Source organism: Arachis hypogaea, chromosome 15 (assembly GCF_003086295.3).
Source record: "Arachis hypogaea cultivar Tifrunner chromosome 15, arahy.Tifrunner.gnm2.J5K5, whole genome shotgun sequence".
Lineage (NCBI taxonomy): Eukaryota > Viridiplantae > Streptophyta > Magnoliopsida > Fabales > Fabaceae > Arachis > Arachis hypogaea.
In genome coordinates this window covers 343048-369930 of record NC_092050.1, presented here as the reverse complement: position 1 = coordinate 369930, position 26883 = coordinate 343048, and the positions used below count along the sequence as shown (strand labels likewise).

The 26883-nt window shown below is 33.5% G+C and overlaps 2 protein-coding genes across 5 annotated transcripts; one reads left to right on the top strand and one right to left on the bottom strand.

Moving 5' to 3' along the window:
- Positions 1-1668: 1668 nt before the first annotated feature.
- LOC112747334 (protein ecdysoneless homolog) lies at positions 1669-10322 on the top strand. 4 transcript variants are annotated; one of them, XR_011872640.1, is made up of 8 exons: positions 1669-2962; positions 3420-3758; positions 4560-4684; positions 5189-5352; positions 5729-5922; positions 6531-8350; positions 8447-8838; positions 8952-10322. XR_011872640.1 is itself a non-coding variant. In XM_025795304.3 (6 exons), the coding sequence occupies exons 1-5, from the start codon at positions 1809-1811 to the stop codon at positions 5909-5911; spliced, it is 1965 nt and encodes a 654-aa protein (XP_025651089.1). In that variant the 5' UTR covers positions 1669-1808; the 3' UTR covers positions 5912-5922; positions 8973-10322. The 4 variants fall into 4 exon arrangements, 3 of the variants coding, with proteins under 3 accessions (XP_025651089.1, XP_025651088.1, XP_025651087.1); XM_025795304.3 differs by lacking the exons at positions 6531-8350; positions 8447-8838 and having other exon boundaries at positions 8973-10322; XM_025795303.3 differs by lacking the exons at positions 6531-8350; positions 8447-8838.
- Positions 6984-12113, bottom strand: LOC112747333 (protein NETWORKED 2D-like). Its single transcript, XM_025795301.3, has 2 exons — positions 11540-12113; positions 6984-10066 (listed from the first exon to the last, which is right to left on the bottom strand). Exons 1-2 carry the CDS (start codon positions 11631-11633, stop codon positions 7074-7076), a joined length of 3087 nt encoding a protein of 1028 aa, XP_025651086.1. The 5' UTR covers positions 11634-12113; the 3' UTR covers positions 6984-7073.
- Positions 12114-26883: the final 14770 nt, after the last annotated feature.

Here is a 26883-nt window from a genome sequence, read left to right as displayed (position 1 = left end):
ACTGGGAAGAATTTGTGAATGAAAAGTTGAAGACATAGCAAACAGAACAACAAAATACATTAAGCAGAACCCAAAAAAAAAAAAAATCCCTTGTTAATATTTACATACATTACATTATTAATTATTTTACTTTAATGCAATTTTGCTTGGATAGACACGAAACATCATATATTACAAAGAGAAATTATAAATGAAAGAAAATAGGGTACAAATTCAAGGGTACCATCTTCACCGACACTGCTAACAATAAAGTGATAAACCAAACGTATATATGATCTGAACTGAAGTGAAGTGGACAACTGTTAGCTCTATTACAAGATCAGAAATTGATTAAAAATGCATTTGGATTATATAAACAATGAAGTCATAACTCATAAGGGTGCTTAACAGTGACTAAAACTATTGCCATTTGTAATTCATATATTCTATATTCTATTAAACGATGAAATAATATACATCTTAGTTCAACAAAAGAAAAATTAGAGGAGCTTTGTCTTGGTCTCTCTTTAAACTAGAGGAGATTTATATCATGAAAAGTATTTCTGGAAAACAAAATTATATGCACTAAACATCTTCCACATTGTTATATATATCCACGTTACATATACTAATATCTCTATCTCTATTATAACAAAAGCTTGTGTATGCAAACTGTTTTATATCCAGAATCCAGATATAACACAATAATACCGCATTTGTTTTCATTGGGTGTAAAAACAAAATGATGTCGTTCACTTGTGTCCTGCATGGAAGAGGTCAAAGAACTAATATGGTATTAATCAATTTAGGTTGACCTATTAGTTAGTTTACTCATTCCTTTAAATAAGAATTAGAGGTTTAAATTTTATTTTATACATACAATAATTTATGGAGAATATCCTATAAAGACGCATAAAATGACTTTTTGTAAAGATGCTTATGTGTCGCATTATTATTGGACTAATTATTTTTGAATTTCTTAACAAATTAGAATAAAACCGATTTTTTTATAACAATAACAATAAATCTAATTTTTTTAAAAAATTTAATTGTATTTTTAAAATTTTAGGAATTTAAATGTCCTCAAAACAAAAGGTCAGGAATATATTTGTCTTTTTATAAAAAAAAATTAAAAAATATTCGGTTTAGATTGTGTATTTCAATCAAATCAAACCAGGTCTAATAATTATAATGCAGACATTAGATTTTTTATTGTTGCTATAATAAACCAATTTTGTTCTGCTTTATTAAAAAATAAATTATTAACCGGTTTAATAAAACGTCCAATAATAATATGACACATATAAATATCTTAAAAAAGACATTTTTAATATCTTTATTAAAGTGGTCTCCATAATTTATTGGCTAACGGTAAATTTTTATATAAAAATAATAACGGATACAGTAAAAAATATAAAAATAAAAGAAAACTAATATGGGGCCTGAAAATCAATCATAGAAACGTTAATAGTGCAATCTCAGAAACGACATTAGTAATTCTGGATCAATTGGATTGAATTAACCCAAATTTACATGATGAAATGTACGAATAAAGAATGCGGCCCAATTCGGCCCAGTATACAAAAATAAGAATGCAGCCCAAAACAATATAAAAACGCAAAGCAAGGCTATTAGCCCAACAATTGAAAGACGGTTTAAAGTTTGAACAGTAGAAGGGTTATGGCCCTTGTCCAAAAAAAAAAAAAAAAACAGTAGAAGGGTTTACGGTTTCCCTCGAGAAGGAGAAAACTGAAGAAATTAGCAATACTGCAATAGAATAGAGTAGAATGAGCAGTGAAAGTGAAAGCTAAGCTCAACACAAGACAAGAATGGAATCATCAACTGAGTCACCTCCTTCATCCATCTTCAACCAAAAACACCACCCGCCACACGACACCGTTTTCTATTCCATCTACCTTGACTCCCTCATTCTCAACTCCACCACCACCCCAACCGCCCTCCAATCCCTCCACCTCCAAATCCTCCAAACCCTTTCTCCCTTCACCAACCACTACATATGGCAGCATCAACCCTTTACTCTCTCCCTCTCCATCCCTCCAAACCCTACCTGCCCCTGCCCCTCTCCCTCCGCCACCACCCTCCCCCACCTTCATGGCCACCTCCGCTACGGCGACAACCTCGACGACGAGTGGTTCCTCGTCTTCCTCCTCTTCCACACCTCCCTTCGCTTTCCCAATCTCTCAATCCGCCTCTGGGACTCCGATGGCGAGTTCCTCCTCATCGAAGCCGCATTCCACCTCCCCCGATGGCTAAATCCCGAAACTGCCCTCAACCGTCTCTTCCTCCGTAACGGTAATCTCCATATTGTCCCCAAAACCCGCATCCCGAACCCCTCACTCATCGATTCACTCAAATTCCTTATCAATTCTCCCAACGAATCGCTTGCTTCAGAGCCAATTCAGCTCGCGGTGAAGAATCGGATATCTGGTTACCCTGAGAAGGCTATGAAGAACATGCATACTGTTAGGGTTAGGGTTCCTGTGTCCGTTGCGCAGGTTCTGAAGCACGAGCCTTGCTTGATTTCGCTGGCTGTGGAGGGGTTCTACGATAGGGATGTCGACTCGATGAAATTCGCGGCGAGGATGGAGAGGTTCTTGCCGAGAGGGAAGGAGGAGGAGTTGGTTACTGTCTCCGTGAGGATGTCGAGGGCGATGTACGCCCAATTAGTGAGGCAGACGTTCAGGGCGCCCAAGGTGTACCCGGCTGCGCCGCCGCCAGGCGAGAGGGAGGCGTTTTTCGAGGCAGAACTTGGAATGAAGATAGCGTGTGGGTTTGAGATGATGTATCAGCAAATGAAGCGTGATGGGGTGGAAGGGAGGGGGAGGACATGGGAGGCGTTTAGGAAGAGCTTGGAGGAGATTGGCTACTTCCAAGGATTGCTTCCGGGTTCCAGTGAATACCAGAGGTTGTTGAAGAGTGCTGAGGAGTATTACATGAACACTTCTCTGCACTCTAGAGAAAGGTAATGTTTCGAGAAACTTGCGGGGACTAATTTAACATTGTGCTCTGTAATGTAGGTAGATACCCAGTTAGAGTTTGCAACAAAGCTGTTTACGTTAAAATTGAGTTTTTGTGTCATAGGTGGGTTTGTTTATATTAGAAGATCAGATGTGAAGACTCTCCAGTCTCCAATGAGAAGAGTGGACTATGTGAGGAATAGTTTATTCATTATAGATACGTGAAAGTACAGGAAAAACTATTGAAGAAACAAGTAAAGGGACTTAGGTTTCAATAGTCATGTTTACAAACTTGGTTTATTTGAAACATTTAACCACCTAATATGTGAAAGCTTTGTTGTTGTTGTTGTTGTTTTTTTCCATCTTTAATTTTATTTGATTGGGTCATTGGAATTGGAGGATTGGACATTGATATGTTGGAGTTCTTTATTATGCCATTGCTGAGGTGAAAATTTGTTGCAGTGAGTTGATGAGTGCTCCAGTTAGGCGCATAGATGAAGTTCTTGCTTTACCGCATTCAGTGGATGATTTCAAGGGTCATGATGTTCCTCCATCTGATGATGATTCCTGGCTTGACAATGGAGAGGAAGAGTTGGACTCTGCCCTTCTGGAGAGACAAAAGGAAATGGAACTGTATGAGTCAAAACACAAAAAGAAGGGGAAAGGGAAAGAGAATCCGGATGTGGGTCCGTCATCTGGTTCAAAAACTGATGAGTTTGATCCCAGCAATATAGCAAAATCCATGCAGGCATTTGTCAATACATTATCAAGTTATAAGGGTGCTGAAGCTCCTGATGACAGGTTAACTAATATAGTGACTTACTCATTTAACATATCTGATATGCATGCTTAGGACACCTATTATATAAGCATCTTTACAAGGAAAGAATTTGGGTCATGAAATGATTTATTTTCCAAGATGTTAGGCTGTTGATATAGGGTCAATTCTCTATACAGGTATTAAGACTGATATTCCCACTGAAGTATGGTCTTGCTTGGAAGAGCTTATTTTCAGTGTATTTAGGTTCACCTATTTTTCTGAATAATTGTTTTACCTAAATATGTATTTAAACATTGTATCCAAAAAGGAAAAAAGAAAATGTGGTGTGGTGATGTATTTGGGTTTATTTAATTGAACTTATCATTACAGCTTTTGGCATCCAGGCTAACCTTTTTTGAGCCTAATTTTATAATCATCAAAATGCAAGCTTTTAAAAACAGGCTTTTCCAAAGGGTGATACAATGATTGTGGACTGATTTAACCGTCATAAATTGTCAAAATTCCATTCTTGGCCTATCCAACTTTATTTTCCACAATTTAAACAACACTTGTGATCATTGGGCTATTTAACAAGTTCTACTTAAGTACTTATTTAGTTGTTTATGCTGTCTATTTATACAATTAGCATTGGCTTCTGGTAAGGTAATTGGTAACTTTTTAAATGAAAAAAAAGGAAGTATTTTTTATGACTGACATCTTCCCTGATGAATACACATTTAGGTGATGCTTAATTTATGACATCTGTGTTATTTTTTTACCCCCCTACATTACTTGATTATGACGATATCTCCTTCCTTATCTCGGGCACCTGCCTTGTACAGAAATAGAGAAGTGGACCTTGATGTAGACCAATTTATTAAAGACATGGAATCAATAATGAGGTGTCCAGGTGGTGAAACTGCCAACAGTAATGTCGAAGAAGGCTCCTCTTCCGACCTGGACTTTGGTAAGACCTTCATGTCTATAACTATTTGTAGACATCAACTATTCTAGTAAAGAAGGATTTTCTGTGGTTTTTTTAAATTTTACTTAGAGCCTACTTCAGCCCAATTTCTTGATGTTGATCTTTGTTTTTCTTGCCTTTATTTTTATTAGGGTGTTATACCGTACATGATTTGTTGGTTTGTATTTTTCTCTTAATCTAGGTTTCCTTAAAAGGTGCTTAATCACTTTCTATTTTTATTTCTTTAGGGATATATATAAGTTCACAATTTTAAAATCTCTTCCAATTTTTGTGAAGCTAGATTTTGTAAGTTTCCTTTGTAGTATGTGATACTATGAGCAACATGAAATTCTCCATCCTAAAAAAACCGGCTCCTAGGTTTTTTTGATGCATAGTATTGAAGAACTAGAGAAGTCAATGAAATAGATGACCACTTGCTCAGTCAATTTTGTCTTCCCTCTTACTACCTCTTCTGCGGTCTTATATTTTTTGTTGTTGATTATGTAGATGATTCTGACGAGAGCGATATGGATGAATCTGGTGAAGATAATAAGGATGACATGGATGCTTTCATGCATTCGTATTCTGATGTTATGAATGAACAGTTGAAGTCAACCACCCTTCATAGAAGTTTTGTTCGTGCTAAGGAACAAATTCCAAAGAAGGATGAGGTACTTCATTTGCAACATATAAACCAACTAACAAGTCAATTGTTAGGAAAGAAATACAGTAACCAGCTGCATTGCATAAGAATGTTAAAATGTTCCAATTTGGCCATTGATTATGTTATACTAATTTCTTAAATGTAGATACATTCTCTTTTTCCCACCCTTGTCCCTCCGTTATTTTCATTTTTTTTAGTTACCTTCCTCATTTCTTCTTTTTCTATGTGATTAATAAGGAATAAGAACAGGGGAAGAGATGTGGGCGCTTGCATGATTGTTTAGTTTTTGTATCTTCACCAAACTTCTGCATATGATGAGTGCAGTTGAATTGAGTTGAATGACTGATGATTCTGCATTTTACGTTTCTGGAATTTACTTTCAGGGAACATCAGCTGCCACAGAAGATATGGATGAAGATTTCTCGCCTGTAGATGTGGATGTGAATTTAGTAAAGAGCTTTCTTGATTCCTTTTCTTCTCAACAAGGGCTTCCTGGTCCTGCTTCCAATTTGCTTGGGCTCATGGGGGTGCAGTTCCCGCAAGATGCCAACAAGAAGGGCAAATGAAGTTTATCCAGGTTTTTCAAGTTTTTGGACTCTCCAATGTTCCCAATAACATGTTTTTTACACATGCTTGGTAGATAGAGGGACCCAGGGAGTGCATAGTTAGTAGTGAGCAATGATATTATTACTTGCATGAGAGAAAAACAAGAAACTATACATCTATGCTGAGTTACCTTACCTAGCTATATCATAATTTGTACATGGGCAGAAGTGCATGGGAAATTAGGAATACTGTAGTTATTTTTAGATTGCAAATCCATGCAAACTAGGAGGAGCATAAATTAGCATGTATTATTCTACCATAATTTGAACTTGATGTGGGTATTTTCCAATTTAATTATACCATAGAAGAGATTAGTTGAATCTGCTCTGTACATCTTGTATTTACTTGCAAAAAATCCTGGCATGAGTGTTTTTGTTGGAACTCATATAACCCACCATGGATGATTACTGGCTTTATGGATTATGTAATTGCCAGTTATCAATGTTAAAATAGTATTTATTCAATATAAGATTTGGAAATTTCATGTCCTCTTATGAGGGTAAGAATGCTTATATGCATTTGGAAATAGATCTTCAATTTACTTCATTTGACAAGGTCAATTATGACATGCATGTTCAGGTTTTAACTCGGACAAGAGATGGATACAATACAATAAATTGTATAGTGAAAGACTAACTTGATCCTGTCAAGTGAGAGGATCTATTCTCATGTGATTCTCACTACAAAATAGTTATTATAGTCCATTCTTGTTGTTTAAATATAATAATGAAAAGAAGCAATCGTATATGGAATTCCATCTTTATATGGCAAGACAAATCACAATATATATACAAGGGGAAGCTCAGTGCGCAAGCATCCTGCATTAACGCAAGGTCCAAGGAAGGGCCGAATCCGAAGGGTGTAATGTACCAGCCTAACCTGATAATTATATCAGTGGCTATTTCCACAGCCTGAATCCATGACCTTGAGGTGACACGGAGACAACTTAACTGTTGCTCCAAAGCTTCCCATCACTATATATATATATATAAGAAAGGTAACCTTTAGTCATGTGAACTTATAGACAAGTCGAAATTGAAATATGAATATCTTATTATCTCCCCCTTCTAATGAAATAAATACGAAGTATTCTCCAAACAGATGAATATGAAACTAAACATTTTACACACTGCTGTTTTCTTTTTCCTTCTCCTTCTCCTTCTCCTTCTCCTTCTCCTCCTTCTCCTTTTCCTTCTCTTTCTTCTCCTCCCTCTCCTTCTCCTTTTCCTTCTCTTTCTTCTCCTCCCTCTCCTTCTCCTTTTCCTTCTCTTTCTTCTCCTCCTTCTCCTTCTCCTTCGAGGCACGCTTCTTATGCAATCCATGTTGTATGCTCATGATGGCAAAGATTGACTGCTTCTTTGGTTTGTTTCCAAAGATAAATGACCTGAGAGGAACCTTGTTCCTAGTCTCTGATCTTGTCCCTCTCCTTGAAGCAGAGAGGCCAAATTGGTCATTCAACCTCACAAGAGCCTTCTCAACTTCACGGTGGAGGGATGTCACAACATCTATATGTGTGCGAAGTACAGCAGAAAACTTGGTGTGCTCCTGTTTCAAGGTCAACACCTCACCTTGGAACTTGGCAGCTTGATAGCTTGTGAACCTGAAATCATCATCTTCAGCACTGGTGTTCAATGCTGATGTTATATCTTCTTGGATGTTACACAAACATGCAAACCTTCTCTCCAATTCTTCATTTTGCAAGACACTTCTTTCCAACCATGCTGTTAATAGTGTTTGAGTCTCTGTAAGGTGCTGGTAAATTGGCCGTGCATCTGATTTTAAAGAATATTTTGTGCTACTAGTACCCTCTAAAGCTTTTCCTTTAGCCTCAATTTTTGATACCTCAGTCATCAAATCTTTGATAGTGGTCTCAAACCTCTGTACATCCTCAAACGAAGCACCAAATTCCCGCCAGCATTTTAAATTCTCATCCAGAAGTTCATCAATTCTTGCCCGGAACTTCTCTTCAATGGCTGATGTATATTGAAGACGAGTTTCTAGAAGCTCCTCAATGCTGCGTTCCAATACTGTTGATCCTGTCAAATCCTCAGTTCCTTCTAAACTTCTGTCCAAGAGACTTAGTTTTTGACGTAGGAGTCTAATCTCTTCATCCTTCAAGGCATTAGCAGCCTGCAGTTTTTTCAGCTGATCCAAGTCATCTTCATGAACTTTCATCTCTATGTCTGCAAGTCTCTTCTTCAAATCTTTGTAATTACGGAGAGTATTAGTATATTCGGTCAGCAGAATTTTTTCTCTGTCTTGTAATCCACTCAGAAACATTCCCTGCCAATCGGGTTCATCATCTTTTGTCATTGCCTTGTCCGAGGCCTCAGCTTTGGAAGCATACTCCGTCTCCGATGAAACTTCCTTAGGATCGGTGTCTTGTGTACCAAGATTTGGTAAAGAACTATCGGCCTTGTTACTTGCTTGTTGGCTGATCTGATTTTCATTGTTAGTATTCTGAACTGTTACTCTTTCATCACCATTTATGACAGGAATCAGTATCCTCCCCTGCTCTTTCAACTCTTCAGGAAATTTATTTTGCGTTGGGGTTACATATTCAGTTTCTACAGAACTGGTGAACTTAACCTCATTTCCTGACATAACATCGTTTTCCGTTGAACCAGTAGCCTCAAGTTTATTATCTGCACGAACAACGTTTTCTGTCGAATCAACAACCTCAAGCTTCTTGTCTGAAGTTGAGTCACCTTCTACAGTGCCAAGCTTGAGCTCCAAGTCTGAATTTACATCATACTTTGACTCAGGTTTGCCAGATGCATTATTTTCTAGCTGTGGTGAATCCATGGCCTTAACCTCTTCAAAATGCATCTCATTTTGTACTTTCTCTGAGATATGTTCAAGATTAGACCGTGCTTCAGTGAACTGGGTTTGTATACTGCTATTCTCATCTTCAACAATTTTGTTTAAATCCTGTACTTGATGCATCTTTTCTTCCATTTCTCTCAGTTGGTCATTCAATCTATTTTTGTCATTGATCAGACTTTCCTTATCACCTTCCAGAGTTCGAATATGCTCTTGGAGCTCATCGGTCTCGGATCTCAACCTTGTCACTAGAGCAGTTTGGGATGAAACTGCAGTTTCCAAGCTGATCACTTTATTCACAAGCTCATCAATCTTCTCTGCCATTTCTGCCACACTCAGAGATGAATTTGAGTCCGAGTGAAATTGCTCTTTGATGTTATTCTTTAATGATTGCAACTCTTCTCTCTTCTGTTTCAAAATGGCCTCTTCTTCTTCCAAGTCCTTTGTTTCTGATGCTTTTTTCATCTCTCTTTTGGCCCTTGGTTCCTTGGAATCGCTCTGCGTATAATGGAACTCCTCCATGAGAGAGCTCAACTTGGCCTTGATGTCATTTATCCTGTTTGATGTCATTCTTGTTTCATCATGTGATTCTTCCTGTTTCGCTTCCAACTGTGTCAATGCCTCTTGGCATGATTTAAGAGCGGCTTCTGCCATCAAACGGCGGGCTTCACTATCTTCAATAACTACACCTTCTCCAAGCTCATCCTGCAACATAGAAACCCTCTCTTGCAACTCATTGATCTGCGCCTCAGTTTCCCAGTACCTTGCAATGGAATGATCATAAGAGCTCTTCACAAACTCTTTCACAGTTTGTAGCGCCAGAATCTGTTTCTGGAGTTTGTCGACCTCTTCAATTGCCTCCTTTCGATTCAATCCAGATTTAGGAGCGGCCGTATTATTAGTATCTTTGCTGGCTGGCTTCCTGGAGTGAAGTTTCTTTGTGGCTGCTGCTGTTGTTACAATAGTTTTTAAATCTTTAGGGGGAGGCTTTGGAATGTTTTGTTTTGACCCTTCTGGCATTTTTTTTGGTGGCCGTGGTGATCCGTCATCTTCATCGTCATCCATGTACGGGACTCTATCCGGACAGGCAACTGCAAGTTGGTTGTTGGCTTTCTGCAACTCTATTGATATGTGATCGTATCGTTCGGCTAAAGCTCGGTAAGCTTTATATGTTTCCTCCACAAAGCTTATGAGCTCCGGTCGCCTCTTGTAGTACATTTCTGCTCTCTTTGCAAAGGAGTCTCCCTCTTCCTCTAAGATCTTCAGAACATGTGTCACCTTTTCCTCCACATCTGCAGTTTGTTTTACATTGTTTTAGATTCTAATTTCAGAGATTAAATTAGCATGCATGCAAAAGCATATCTAGGATAGTTGGGAGCATTTCCTAAAGTTCTAGAGCTATAGTTATTGACTTGGAATATGCTCAAATAAAGTGCAAGTTTTGCCTAATTTCTCTAGTCAGTGTCATTATGTATGGGGAACTGGATAAAATCATCATAACAATTCACGCAAAAAACATGAATAGAGAAAATGTAGTCATTCAAGTCCTTTCACACGCTTGCAATTTTTATTTTTCCAAACAAAAAAGTTTTGAATTTTGTGCTATCAAATGGGTTCCATGCAGGTTTTTCTTTTAATATATTATTATAAATATTGTGCAATCTCCATAAGTCCATAACCATGAGTATGTTAGAAATCTTTTTATAGAGCCTCCATGACCATGAGTATGTTAGAAATTTTTAAGAGCAAAAGTATATTTTTTTATTTCTGTAGTTTTTGAAAGATTTCAAAAATATACTTACCTTTAACTTTTAACATTTGAATTAAATTTTAACTTTATCCTTTTAATATAAATCTCTTAAAATATTGATTATAATCTTTTGCAATTGTACCTTTTTTTTTTTGGTCTTGGCATTTGGCAATTGTACCTCTTTAGTCATTACCTTTCTCTCTTCACCTTTAGTGGGTGAAGGATGGTGGCGGTAGTTGTTTTTTGAAATAGGGGATAATAGCAGGGCCAAAATTTGAACAATTTTTAATTAACTATTGATTGGCAGAATATTAAACGGGATAGATTTGAAACAAATAAAATTTTCCTGAAATCACATGGACAAAAAGTATATTTTATTTTTTTGAAAAGATGTAAATGATGAAATCTAATATCTGGATAATAGATTATTTCATCCCAGAGGCTCTATTACAATTTAAGTGACAACCGTTTTGATTAGTTGAGGCCTAATTCTCGAAATGAAATATATCCAGAAATATAAAATAGGAGTCACAGTATCATTTCCCTATATTATATTCCAAAGTAATAACACTGCATTGATACCTTGAGATATTGCATCAAATTTTCCTTAAATCCCCACTGGTGTACAAGTAAATCTTCCGATTACAAATATATCATATTTATAAATAAACCTCGTTTATGAATTGATCAAGCAGAGCATGTGTTATTGTGTATCAATAATTAAGGCAATGTTATTTCCACACTCAAATTCGTATCTATACGAAACATAAACTTAAATCTAAGGTAGAAATTATGAGAGACGTAAAAATAGATGGAGTTTTGGAAATCGCACTCTAATTAATAGTTATAAATTAAATATTTAAAGTAAGACATCAATTTAGGTGCACAAACTTAATTTCTCTTAATATTAACGTTGAAAGATCCAAGCAAACCATCACGTTTTTCTCCTATGAACGTGTAAAAAAAGGAAAAACAAAACAAAAGGAGATGAACATCATTCATTAATGAATCTAACCTTGGAGGTTTTGCTCCACCCATTTTGTTTGCTTTGTTCTGATGTGGCTAGCCCACCACCATGAATAAGCATTGCTTGCCGCTCTCTGCAGCATCTTGCCGCGGCCGCCGCCTCCTTTTCAACCCTTTTCCTTTGGTCCTTGTTGAGAATTCAACAACAACGTGGGAATCAAAAGCATTCAGACCGTGTTTCTCTCTTGTTATTCTCTTCTCTTATCTAATCTTTGTATTTATACATTAGAAAGAGAAGACATGGATTCCATGATGATAAGACCAAAGGAGGAGTAGTCAATATGGAAAAGAGAGAAAAATGAAAAAGAAAAAGAATAGAAAAAAAGAGAACAATCAAAGAAACAACTCATAAGAGAGAGAAAAAGAACGTTGGAAACTAAGAAGTTTGTTGTTCTAATTATGGGACGATGGAGGGGAGCAAAGTTCGCACCATTTTAATGTAGTACCCTTCCCTTTTTCTTTTTTCTTTTTTTTATGTATTAAAAAAAAAGAAACTAAAAAAGTGATTTTGATCTAAGAAAATAATGCATGGCATGATATGTGAGCATTAAACCCACATGGCTGTTCCAGCTGCTTTGCCACCTTAATTAGTAATTAACTTCTTTTCCCTCCTTTTACTTTTTATTTTTAAGCCGGCTTTTATGTTTCTTCTTCTCTTTCTTTAAAGTGTACGTCAATGGCTTAACTCCACTTTTTAATTTAGTTATGGAAGGGAAAATAGTGTAAGTAGTTATAAGATGTATATGTGCTTTACGTAACTGTGATATTATGAGTAAAAATCGGATCTTTCAATTTTTCTCTTTCATACTAATTGGACTGTTTGATTTAGGGGTGTGTATGGTCCGGTCCGGTCCGAATATTTGGTCCGGTTCTGAACACTTTTGGGACTAATCTGGTGTGATTTCATCGGGTGTAAGGTTGGGTATGAGTCTCAAAAATAGACCCGGTCTTTATTTTGAGTCGGGTCCGGGTCATAGCTCAGGTCACCTGAAATCGGCCCGGTGATCCGGTCATCATACACAATTAATATTTTGTGTTATTAGTGATGAATGATGGCTATTATTATGTGAAATTTAAGTATTGTAAACCTTAATATTTTGTATTACTAGTCATTATATATAAGACTATAAGTTAATGTTTATATTTAAAATGCATAAGACTTTAGATTAATACATAATCTTGTGTTATTTGTATTGATTTAAATATTTGGTATTATTAGGCAATATTAGTATTGATTATGATTATGCTTTAATTTTAGAGAAGAGTTGGTTCTTATTATATTTTTCTAAGTGAATTTTACCATGTCAAATAATAGTTGGAGTCTTGGAAATTTGGATATTTTTACATGCTAACTTACAAGAAGGTATCAAGGTAATATAATGTTAACGGCCTGGTTTTCACTCGATTTTTACTCGGTATAATCGTATATTTCAGATCGAGTCTGAGTCAGATCATTTTATCTCTTAACTTTAGAAAAAATTGTCCTACATTTTTATCTGGCACCCATATTTTCCACAACAACGCATAACACACATGCTTCTCGTATACAAAAAAAGAGCCGCTTAAGTCACTCGTCTTTTTTTTTTAATTTACTTTTTAATAGTTTTTTTTTTTTGCTGTGATTTTTAATAGTTAAATGGCTTAGTATATATTATAATGGTAAAATTTACAAATAATTAATATAATCTAATCTTAATGAGATAACCAATATCAGGTTCACATAAACATTTACTCCTTAGTATTCTACATTCACCGGGTACACTTTTTAAAATAAATTTTAACAATTAACAAAAATATTAACACCAAGTATTAACTATTTTTCACCTATAAAAATAGTAAGAGAGTATTGACTTTTTATTAGCAAATTTATAAATAAATCGTATACTAAATAAAAGATTTTGTTAACAAAATGCTTGTTAAAAATACAAGAACATTAATTATTTATAAATAAAAAATTATATTCTTGTATTCTTAACAAATGCACTTAGCTAAAACATAAATAAAATCTAAAACCTTTAAATTAAATAATTTTTTCTTTGCTATACCCTATTGAAGAATGGGCCTAGAATTATAATGGGAACTGCACAAGGTTTTGATCAGAAGAAAAAGGAGACAAAGAAAACACGGCATCCATAGTCCATACAATTCAATGCAAACTTTCACTCTCCAAACTCCATGACTCCTCCTTGTACGGAAGGATTACGACACGTTTTGTGGATTTTTTAAATTTTTACTTTTAATAATAAAATTTATTTTTGATATACTGATCGTATAAAATAATTTTATAAATATATTTAATTATATAATATAAAAATAATTATTTTTTATATTAATTACATAAATAATTATTTAAAAAATAGATGTGATTATTCAATGATATAAAAAATTTTAAATTATTATATTAAAATTAAACTCTTATATATAACAAGTACTAAAATAAGAAAAAAGGTTAAAAGGATTTGCTATAACGATAAGAGCAGGATTAGGAGATAAAGAAATGAAGTTTTTATTTAAAAAAAAAAGGTTAAAGGTTGTTCTAAAACCATTTCTATTGAATTGGGGTTAGGGTTTTTATTTTTTTTACTGGTGCCTTCAACGTTGTGGTGGCACTGTTGATTACTGGGCTTACACGTTGGGCTTTTTATTGGGCACCTGCAACATTCTGTATCTGCTTGTTGGGTTTATTTTCATGATTTTCACTACTAGGTACATGTTGTAGCCTTGAAGGTTTATAATTGGCTCTCTTCCTTGGTCAATATTTATTCCGTTTCATTTTATTTAATATTTATAGCATCAACAAAAATTTGGTATATTCTTCTATCTATCGATTCTATTTATCTACCGTTAATGACAGAGCTAACGTGGCATACTTTTAAGAGTATTTTTCAATTTATTTCTTTTAACTTATTAAATACAAGTTATTACGATAAACTAACTATATCAACTAATTGATTTGATTAGATATTTAAATATCATATAATTTATTATAATTTAGATCAATTTAATTTATTTACTTTAATGTTTTGTTAGTATTTTTTAATTTATTAAACCAAATTTATTGTGTGTATTAATTAATTAATTTGATTAATATATTAGTCATTAAAATAATAAATTTATGAATAAAATAGGCAATTGAGATATTTTTAACTAATAATTAAATCAAATCAAATCAAATATATTGAGCTAAATTTAAATTATGTAAATTAAAGACTAAATTAAAATTTCTTACTTATTCAAGTTGAGTGCAATAAATACAAATTAATTTTGTTAGATAATCATAGTTGTCTGATTTACTATATATAGATGACTACACAAAATTATAAGAATCGTGATTTTTATCATTCTTGCTATTTCAACTCTTCTTTTCTTCTTTTTTTTTCTATATGTATAACTTCTTTTATGTATAAATGTACCCAAAATGAGAAAGTACAGATGAGTATTTTATTGATTATTTGTTTGATGAATATGTCTCAATTTAGGCATTCTACTACTGTGGATGGAAGTTGATCTGTAGCAATTCAAAGTAGCCAATGTATTTTTTTATAATATTAGATTGAAGAATATTTATTAAAATGAATATACCCATTGTAATTAATTTTTTTCAATTGTTATATAACTCCGCCTATGTTACACTTGCGGTACATAGCCGGTCCCAAGCCCGGATAAAGGAGGAGGGTTGTGTTAGGTCTTCGGCAACCAACGTAAAAATATAGCCGAACCCCCCATGACATGAATCAAAGACATTATTGCGCTAAAGCTAGGTCGTTGCCCGGAAGCAACGCGCCGTATGGCTCGAGTACGGTGTCAAAGCAAGAGCCGCTGCATCGGTGCCCGGATGTAGTGTTAAATGAGCAAGGGTTCTCGCGTTTTCGTGAACGGACGAGGGTAAATAAGCTAGTTCACAAAGGAAAAGGTAAAGGTCGAAGCGACAAAAGGTTGAGATTTGGGACATGGAACATAGGCACTCTAACAGGAAAGTCCATGGAGGTGGTGGACACCATGACAAGGAGGAAGATTAACATTATGTGCCTACAAGAAACGAAATGGGTTGGTGCAAAGGTTAGGGAGTTGGATTCTTCTGGTTTCAAACTTTGGTATACAGAAAAGGTGAAGAATAGGAATGGAGTTGGAATAATTGTGGATAAGCAGTGGAAGAAGGACGTAGTTGATGTCAAGAGGGTGGGAGATCGGATCATCTCTATCAAACTTGTGGTGGAGGGAGGTGCTTTCCATGTGATTAGCGCCTATGCACCGCAAGTTGGTTCAGACGAACAACACAAGATAAGGTTTTGGGAGGATCTAGAGAGTTTGGTTCAAGGCATACCTTTGGGAGATAAGATTTTTTTAGGAGGAGATTTAAATGGCCATGTTGGGAGAGAAGTGACTGGATATGGGAGTAGTCACGGAGGCCATGGTTTCGGGGTGATCAATGCCGAGGGTAAAACTATTTTGGATTTTTCCTCAACTTTTGATCTTCTCATCGCAAATACATGTTTTAAAAAGAGAGACGAACATCTTATAACCTATAAGAGTGGCATGACAAGCTCTCAAATCGACTTCTTCTTGTTGAGGAAAGTCGACCGGAAATTTTGCATTAACTGTAAAATTATCCCGGGAGAGAGTTTGACAACACAACATAGGGTGCTCGTCATGAATTTTCGCGTTGAGCAAAAATTGAGGAAAAGACATCATACGAAGAACCCAAGGACGAGGTGGTGGCGTATGAAAGGTGAGGAACAAAGAAGCTTCCTAAGACGGGTAGGAGAAGAGGCAAAGTGGGATGGGAATGGAAGCGCGGAAGAGATGTGGAGGGAGATGACAGAAGTTATTAGAAGAACAGCAAAAGAAAGTTTTGGTGAATCTAAAGGAATAGGACCAAGAGACAAGGAGTCCTAGTGGTGGAATGCGAGTATACAAGAAAAAATAAAGATAAAAAGGGAATGCTTTAAAGAGTGGTCTTTATGCCGCAATGCAGATAACTGGGAAAAATATAAGGCGGCTAAAAAAGAGACAAAAGTGGCTGTAAGTGAAGCAAGAACAAGAGCATATGAGGGTCTCTACCAGTCTTTGGGCACGAAAGAAGGAGAAAAAGGTATATATAGAATTGCAAAGAGCCGGGAAAGAAGAACGAGAGATTTGGATCAGGTTAAGTGCATAAAGGATAAGGATGGAGAGGTGTTGGCTCAAGAGGAGAAGATTAATGAAAGGTGGAAGAGCTACTTCTAAGAGTTATTTAATGAGGGACAGAAGACTCTTCCGAGCCTTGGTCGATTATGCACAAGGGAAGAAGATCAAAACTTTGACTACTATCGAAGGATTCGAGACTTCGAGGTAAAAGAGGCTCTAAAGCAGATGAAAAATGGCAGGGCAGTAGGACCTGATAATATCCCGATTGAGGTTTGGAAGGGTCTTGGAGGAAAAGGCATCAACTGGTTAACCAAGCTTTTTAATGAGATTTTAAGGTCAAAGAAGATGCCTGATGAGTGGAGAAAGAGCACCTTGGTACCTATCTACAAGAATAAGAGGGATATACAAAGTTACGGAAATTATAGAGGGATTAAGCTTATGAGTCATACTATGAAGTTATGGGAAAAGGTGATAGAACGGAGGTTGAGAAAAGAGACACAAGTAACAGAGAACCAATTTGGATTTATGCCAGGCAGATCTACCACTGAAGCGATATACCTATTAAGAAGGATGATGGAGAGGTATCGCAGTAATAAAAGGGATCTACACATGGTGTTTATTGATTTGGAAAAAGCGTATGATAGGGTACCAAGGGAGGTCTTATGGAAGGTTTTAGAAAAGAGGAGAGTAAGGATCGCATATATTCGGGCAATTAAAGACATGTATGATGGGGTCACAACTAGTGTGAAGACTCAAGGTGGTGTGACAGAGGAATTCCCTATTGGTATAGGATTACACCAGGGATCATCCTTAAGTCCATACCTTTTCACATTAGTCTTGGAAGTACTCACAGAGCACATCCAAGAGCCTGTGCCATGGTGCATGCTTTTTGCCGATGATATCGTCCTTATGGGAGAGTCAAGGAAAGACCTAAATAAGAAGTTGGAGTTATGGAGAGAAGCTCTAGAAGTGTATGGTCTGCGCATAAGCCGTAGCAAGACGGAATATATGGAATGTAAGTTCAGTCTGAGAAGGAAAAACTCCAATATAGAGGTGAAAATTGGAGAGAACATCCTACGAAAAGTTAAAAGTTTTAAGTATCTTGGGTGCATCATACAGGATAATGGAGAGATTGAACATGATGTGAATCATAGGATCCAAGCAGGTTGGTCAAAATGGCGGAGTGCATCTGGTTTTATATGCGACAAAAAAGTGCCTTTAAAACTTAAAGGTAAATTCTATCGCACCGCTATAAGACCGGCTATGCTGTATGGTACGGAGTGTTGGGCGGCTAAAGGGGAGCACGAACATAAGCTGAGTGTGGCAGAGATGAAAATGTTGAGATGGATGAGTGGTCATACGCGATTGGATAAAATAAGGAATGAAGATATAAGGGAGAGAGTTGGAGTAGCACCCATTGTGGAAAAGATGGTTGAATCGCGTCTCAGGTGGTTTGGACATGTGAGAAGAAGACCGATAGAACATCCAGTCAGGAGGGTGGATGAGATGGAAGATGGACAAAGGGCGAAAGGCAGAGGAAGACCTAAGAAGACCATCCATGAGGTGGTCAAACGAGATCTACATGTAAACGGTCTCTCTGTAGACATGATACATGACAGAGCACAATGACGTCGTTTGATTCATGTAGCCGACCCCACTTAGTGGGACAAGGCTTTGTTGTTGTTGTTGTTATATTTTTATATCAGTCGTATAAATTCTTTGAAGGCACAAAATAATAAAATAGGTTGACTTTAATATCATTAGAAACTAAATTTAATAGTTCAAATAAGCACCACTAATTATGTTAGAAAAATAATTTTTAATAATAATGTGATTTATATATTAATTCTCTTGAGTAAATTTATTTTAAAATGTAGAAATTAGACTCAATTACATTAAAATTTTAAAGGTAATATAGAATTTGACAACAAAATTAACATTCATTAAGGAAATAAATTTATTTATGGCTATTTTCTAATTATAAATAATAACAAGACTTATGAAAAATATTAATGTCATCATTCTTATTAATTAAATCATAATATTAGGTAATTGATAGTTTCCTATGGAGAAATAAATAATGTAATTTTACTTTCATTACTTAATCACATTATTTATATTTTTTTATAATTTTACACTTTCATTCTAATCACATTACATTATTCATTTAGAATGAAAGTGTAAAATTTATTTATTTATAAAAAAATATATTACTTTAAGTGTAAAATTAAAAAAAATTATTTAGAATGAAAATAAAGTGATTAAGTGTAAATATGATTAAAAATAATTGAATACTATGCACAGTAAAAATTTGATATTATTGAAGAATAAAATTAAAATTTATTTCTATGTATCGTTTTTGTTCTCAACGTTTTAGTCCTATTTAAGTCCCTAAAGTTTTAAAATCGTCTCAATTTTGTCCCGCCGCTAATTTTATTAACGGATCCCTAACGGCAGGACAACATTGATTCAATTTTAAAACGTTAGAGACATAAATAGGACGATTGAAACGTTAGGAACAATTTTAGGACTTATCCTAAACGTTGGGGACAAAAACAATACTTTACTCTAATAATAATAATATGGTATGATAATGATATGAAGTTGGCCCTGGTTACTTTATTCATGATAAAGAACAATGATTCTAATCATGATATGATATGATATGATAAAATCATATAATTTTAACAAAACAAATATATGATGTACATACAAGTATAACCAACGTAAATAATAAAACAATATCTTAATAATAACTAATTTACATATTTTTTTTAATAAAGTCTATATATAGAGTTTTTTTTGTGATACTTGAGCCTATGGTTTTTTTTGTGTTAAGTGATTTATGTTTGGCAATATTTATATTAAAATGGATTATAGTAAAATAAATGTTGTTTGGATTACACTATTCAAAATCACTTTTTAGATACAAAATTACTAAAATAGACATCAACTTAAATAATTTTTGTACATTATTTTAATTTAGATATTTAAATAGATCTTATTAATTAATTCTATAATAAAATTAATATTTATACACTAAAATAAAAATAATATATAAAAATTGATAAAATATACTTTTAATTAAAACTAACAAAATATAAATTTTAGAGAGTACTAAAAATAATAAAAAAATTAAATATTTATTTTGGTAGTAATTAAAATAAATCAAAAAAATTTTATGATATTTTTTATATAGTATATTTTTAGTACTCTTAGTACTCTTTTTTAGTATGTTATAATTTTTTATTATTATTATTTACAATTAATTTTTTGTTTAATTTATTTTCTTAATAGGATCAATATATTATATTAAAAAAATAAAAATAATACAAAAAAATTATAATTATAAAAGTGTATAATATCAAATAAATAATTAATAAAAAAATAGTAAATAATAGAAAAAGATAGTTCATATAAAAAAAATAATATAAATAATACAATAGTATGCATAAAGGATAAAATTGGTAAAAGATAAATAAAGATTGAGTATTGATAGTTAAAAGTGCGTTGGTGAAACGTAGAAGCTTAAAATTGTTGTTTCTTGAAAACGTGGTTTTAAATGCAAAATCACTTCTACCTCCATGAATAAAAAATTTGTCAAAGCACAAAAATTACAGCTTTCAAGATATCTAAACGTATTCTTCTCTTTGAACGTGGTTTTCAAACACACCCTATGTCTTTAGAGTTTAGACCGAGAAGAAGAATAAAAAAGTATTCAGTTTTGTCTGCAAACTTCAGATTCGCGAATTGAGAGAACAAGAAGATGGCGCGTTACAATGAGGAAACGAAGACGTACCAGGAATGGTTCAACTTGGCTGATTCAGGTTCCTTCTTTCCTTCACTCTTGAAATCGCATGTTCGTGCTTCTTCTGTTCTTCATTTGCAGCTTCTATAGTAAAACGATTCGTTTTGATTCTTCGCAGATGGAGATGGTCGTATCACCGGAAACGACGCTACGGAGTTCTTTGCTCTCTCCAAGTTGTCTCACTCACAACTCAAGCAACTATGGTCTCTCGCCGATACCAAACGACGGGGTGTGTTTGACAAACTCGTTTCAAAGGATAAAAGTGCGTTGAAGTTCCTTGAACGCTGTTTTTTGATGTTTGGCAATCTTTTTCCTTTAAACGCAAAAGTGATTTTGCCGCTTAAAAGCGCGTTTACTGGAAGCAAAAAAAATTGTTGCTTCTGCGTTTACTTCAACGTGAGTTCACCTTTGATGATCATTATTGGTTTTTTTTAAAAGAATTTTTATATTTGTTTCAAGTTATTTCAAATATTTTAAATTTTTTTGAATTTTTAGTATTTTTTTATATTTTGGTTTTTTATTAAATTTGTTATTTTAATTCTATTATAATATGAATGATTGATCTTATTAAAAATGATAAAGTAAATAAAAAACTAATCATACATAATAATGGAATCAAAATTTTACAATCCAAAATAATACTAAATAAAAGAATACTGAGAGTACTAATAAAATTATAAAATATTTTTTTGATTGACATTGTGAATATTTATTATTATAATTCTTGTTCATTGTTTATTATTCTATTTGTTATAATATGTATTATTGTTTCTATTGAAAATGATAAATTAAATAAAAAATTAATTATAAATAATAATAAAAACATAATTAGACAAAAATTAGAATCCAAAACAGTAAACAAAATAAGATTATTGAGAGTACTCATAAAAAGTACTAAAATATATTATTTTATATGTTATTTTTAGTTTAATAAATAAATATTAATTTTTATTAAAAAAATTATAACAAACTAAAATAAAATTTTATAAAAAACATTATATAAAAAATATATTAAAAGAAGTATAAAAATGATTAAATATACTAAAAAATAATATTATAATTTAATATTATATTTTTTAGTAATTAACTAATTATCTATCTTAAAGTAATTTTAATTAATATTATCCAAACAATTTCATTTTATCAAAATCACTTTTAGTTTAAAATTGCCAAATATAAATCATGTTGACACAAACTCACTTCTATCCAAAATCAATTTTACAAAATCACTTTTATTCAAACTCTAGTTTAGCCAACTCTAATCCAAACACACAGGGCTATTTAGGATTCAACGAGTTCGTTACTGCAATGCAGGTAATAATCTTTGTCGTTTGTATCTGATTCCGATAAATGAAACTGCCATTTGAGTTCCATCTTTTATTTATTTTTTCTTTCAATGAACAGCTGGTTTCGCTTGCACAAGCAGGGTACGAACTGAACTCAGATACACTTAAAACTGAGAATAAGTTCAGATCATAATGCGATTTTTTATTTTTCGTGGAAAGTGTGTGTGATCGTGTACTCTTATGTGTATTAAAATGATACTCCGAAAGAAAGTGCAGTAGTGTTTATTTTAACTCCTCATTATAATTTAGATATTTGATCTATATTTAGAGAAAATGTTGCTACTGTTTAGTATCAGTATTGATGAATGGTGAAATGAGATACTTGTGAGAAGCTCATTGTCAATTAAGAAAGTATTTGTATTCACTATTTGAATATTTAGTGGATTCAATAAACAATGCACATTTTTCTTGATCTAAGAGTAGATTTCATTAACTTCATCACTTTTGAGAAAAATCAATTTAGGGGTGCTTTAGATGCTATTATGTGTTGGCTTCACAGACCCGAGTTTCTTATGATACTCTTCTTCTATTTTTTTTTTCAAATGTTTTAATGAAAATAATCCTTTCTCTGTTGTTTAAAGTTGATAAGGAAAATGTTAAACCTCAGGTAAAGAATTATATATCTAACCTTTTATTCATCTCTAAAATAATGGATTTTGGATCCATCCATAATCTATTGCCAACAACCAATTGAACTAGATAGAATTCATAATATGAAATTTTCGCAAGATGGAATTCATGGCAAGACTCACTATCTTTGAAGATTTTGATTTTGAAGTAAACCACGGGTTTTTTGGAATTGATTGAGGCTGAGCGGGCCCTACAAATCATCGGTAAAATCATTTAGTCGCATATAATTAAACCCAGGTAATTCCTGAATAAACAAAACTTATAAAATTATATATCTAACCGTTTATTAATCTCATTGTTTTCTGCAAAAAAAAGGTAAAGAATCATTAGAAACAGTATTATCTAATCTAATTGATCCATTCCGTTGACTATAATTCAGCTCAGGTAAAATTAAAACTATAAATCGGAATCAATCTGGTTAAAACTAAATACATACATGGAGGAGTACGTGGAGAGTACGTGTTTTGTGAGTTTGTTTAGAGAGATTTGTGGAAAGATTCCTATGCCATCTGGGTTGGCACGTAGTTATTTGATTGTATATGATAAGTTCGTTAGGAGAACAAAACACGTACTCTTCACGTACTCTTCACGTACTCCTCCATGTATGTATTTAGTTTTAACCAGATTAATTCCGATTTATAGTTTTAATTTTACCTGAGCCGAATTATAGTCAATGGAACGGATCAATTAGATTAGATAATACTGTTTCTAATGATTCTTTACTTTTTTTTGCAGAAAACAATGAGATTAATAAACGGTTAGATATATAATTTTATAAGTTTTGTTTATTCAGGAATTACCTGGGTTTAATTATATGCGGCTAAATGATTTTACCGATGATTTGTAGGGCCCGCTCAGCCTCAATCAATTCCAAAAAACCCGTGGTTTACTTCAAAATCAAAATCTCCAAAGATAGTGAGTCTTGCCATGAATTCCATCTTGCGAAAATTTCATATTATGAATTCTATCTAGTTCAATTGGTTGTTGGCAATAGATCATGGATGGATCCAAAATCCATTATTTTAGAGATGAACAGATCATTTCTCTTCATTTGATAGTATATTTCTTCTATAATTGGGAGTTGAGAGATCCTCCAGACTATTTATTCAAGTAACGATTTCATTATAATGAAGTGATTGCATTATACTTCAAGTCCAACGAGCATGCTCTGGAACACATTCACAATGATTGTATATAGTGAATCCATGTTTGTTGTTTTTCTTGCATGAAGATGAAAAAATTGATGCCGGGTTTTGATATTGATGAAGTAGCAGTGGATCCATTGACAACCTGTTGAGACAGGTTCTGTGGAAGGAACAATCATGAGCACATTATCATGTCGACGCACAACTCTCATCACACTTACGGTGCTACCTTCTTTGATGTACCTATGCAGCATAAACCCCGACTTCGATTTTAAAAATTCCAAAAGCAATTAAACGGAAATTTTAACATTATACGGTCATCGTTAGAGCGTTTGCGGTCCCCAAGCCAGCCTAAGAAGTTCGGCGATAACTCTCTGTTGTCCTTTGTTACATCAACTACAGTAGTTGGTTCCACAAAGGGAGCAACCTTGGCACCATAGCCTGCTTTCACTAGCGCTCTTAACCCAGACTGGAAGTCTGATATGTAAAAGTCTGCTACATATTTCTGCACACCAGATATAATAAATGTAAGAAGGAAACACCTTATCTGGTCATCAAAAAGCCAGAAACTACCAGAATATAAGATTCAATCAATTTACTGATGTTGAAGAAACAGAAAGCGAGAGAGTTTCCAAAACAATCCTGAAGGTGTACGAGAACCCCCATCTCGGAGAGAAAGCGAGTTTGCGATAGACTTAGTGCCGGAAGCTGGAATAGTTTTGATTGTACTGCAACTTAAGACACCATTATAATCGATAGAACCTAGGATCGAGTTGAAAGGAGTATTAGAAGAGAAAAATGTCCGACTAAGTGTTTTCTTGTGAGAAGCACCGGTTATGCCAGTGACGAAGGAAGAGAACAGCAGAAGGCTTTATGCGAGGGGGGAGTGTTACAACGAAATCTGCGCGACCCAACTTAGCCTTTCTTTTGTAACTTACATTGGGAATTCTATTATAAATTCCTACTTGAATTTTCAACAAATTAACACACAGAAGACTTTCGATAATCAACTTATCACAATTCACTATAACAACCAATCGCAATATCAACTTTGTCAAATCGTTTATGTACCATGGTGAAACCCAACTTAGCAATCCAAATATTCCCATAATCATTGCTCAAGCTCATTTCAATACCATAATTGATTATTCGGTATCACTCTCATTCCTAATCCTTAGTTCACATTTTCATCTACTTATAAAAGCTCTTTCAGCTTTTAGAGTTGACTATTCCTTTAAATTACTCAACTTCTATATGCCTTAACCGCACATTTTAACCACACATTTTAAATGCAACCGTAGTCTTTATTTGTAAACACCCCATGTGCATTTCACATAGAAATATAATCATGTAATTGTTCTTAACTCACATGCAGTCACCTTCCATCGTAATCAATCACGAATTCAACCCTTACAATGCCATCAAACCAACTAGAATCAATCTTATTATAATCAAACATACTTGTTATCACCCACAATTCCCAACTTCATCAATTCCCATCAAGTGGTCATACAAAACATCTGTGGTTTATTGCAAATATTTCACAAGCTTCTTGGCATTCTTAATGAATTGATCCTCCTTCCAATGTTACTTTTTACTTGTATGAACCTGAACTTATCTTGGTATAATCATCTAAATTCTTGAATCTTAAGGGCGTGCTACAAGTGGAGTTGCTCCCCTTTTGCAAACTTGCGTCCTCTTTGACATTAGCTGAGACATACTCAATTGGATATGCCTTGTTCTCCCTATGGCGACTTTAATTTGAACCATTTTCTTGAAATGCACCTTGAATTTTCCTCCTTATGCATTTCGTTATTCATCTGCCACTTTTATTTAATTACTATACCAGACATCTTTCTGAATTTTCGCGAACACCGGTCGTATTGATCGTTCACCTTTCGAGCTTAACATCTGTTTAAGAATCAGTTCAAATCTGAATTGGTATCACGTATCACCTCTAGTTGTAACCGTCGAGATATTGGTCCCTTAGAGCAAGACTCCTAAACGCGGGAGATGAAGCCTGTATATGTGCGATATCAAGAGGAGTTTTAGAGCCTTAATTCTTGCCGACCGTATTACCTGAAGTTACATTGACACGCCAGGGTGCACCATGTGTGTGGATGCTTAAAGGCGAAGCAAACTTTTGAATCTTGAGAAGGAGATTAATCTCGGTACCAGTACTCGCGACACTTGAACCTCATAAACCATTATAAACTACTGCAGTACAATATCGAAGGGGTTTGAATGCACGTGGAGGCAACATCGTAAAGTGATGACAAGCGCCCTCAGTAAGATGACCCTGATTTATTGATATATATTATTGTATTTTTTAAAAGAATTTTTAGCACTCATTGTTCATATACATTTTTGTAATTATTTTTATTAATGCATATTTATAATAAAGATAAGTTTTTAAAATAATATAATTATACATTATTCATGAGTTAATTGTAATATAATTAGAATAAATTCATTTGAAAGAAAAAAAAATTATATGTAATCTTCATAAATTACAGTAGTTTCTTTATTTATGCATACGTATATATTAATTGTTAGATAATTTTAAATATTTCCTTATTTATACATACATATATATTAATTATACATCAAAATATTTAATTTAAATCACATATATTAAATATTTTTTTGTTATAATTATATATATATATATATATATATATATATATATATATATATATTATTCCACAATGCATGCAATAAATTTTTATGTTTGATACCCATATATAGCCTCCAATCTCAGTCCCATTCATACACAAACTGTATACAATTTTTTTTGATAGAGCAATTTTAATTTTTTCTTTTATTTTCTTTCACGTACATTTTCTTTTTCCTTTAAATAGTGATATTTTTTATTTTGTTTTAAGTACACTTTTTTTAAGAATTGCATTACTAATCTAAAATACAAAAAGAAAAAAAAGTGATGCAATATATCCAAGAAAAAAAATTAAATATCAGAAAAAAGAAATGTTATATTAAAATATTTAAAAATAACATATTCAATAAAAATAGTCGTAATATATAAATTGAGACAACAATTTAAATTTAAATTAATGTAAAACAAATTTAATCAAAGACCAATATTAAAACTAAATTACTTAAATAATATTTAATCTATTATAGTCCTTAGACACGTATAGATTAGAGTCATTCTTGTAACGACAACTAACTGAAATATCAGAAGTTTGGACATTTAGAATTCGTGCAAATTCAGACCATCATCTTGTTAAATAAATTCATCATCCGCTATCCATGCAAT

Excerpts from the sequence above, each read along its gene's own strand:
- LOC112747334 (XM_025795304.3), top strand. The coding sequence starts at position 1,809 with ATGGAATCATCAACTGAGTCACCTCCTTCATCCATCTTCAACCAAAAA. Across the intron at positions 3,759-4,559 it reads GCTGAAGCTCCTGATGACAG|AAATAGAGAAGTGGACCTTG; the intron begins GTTAACTAATAT and ends TGCCTTGTACAG. Across the intron at positions 5,353-5,728 it reads AAATTCCAAAGAAGGATGAG|GGAACATCAGCTGCCACAGA; the intron begins GTACTTCATTTG and ends ATTTACTTTCAG.
- LOC112747333 (XM_025795301.3), bottom strand. The coding sequence starts at position 11,633 with ATGCTGCAGAGAGCGGCAAGCAATGCTTATTCATGGTGGTGGGCTAGC. Across the intron at positions 10,067-11,539 it reads GGTGGAGCAAAACCTCCAAG|ATGTGGAGGAAAAGGTGACA; the intron begins GTTAGATTCATT and ends AACAAACTGCAG.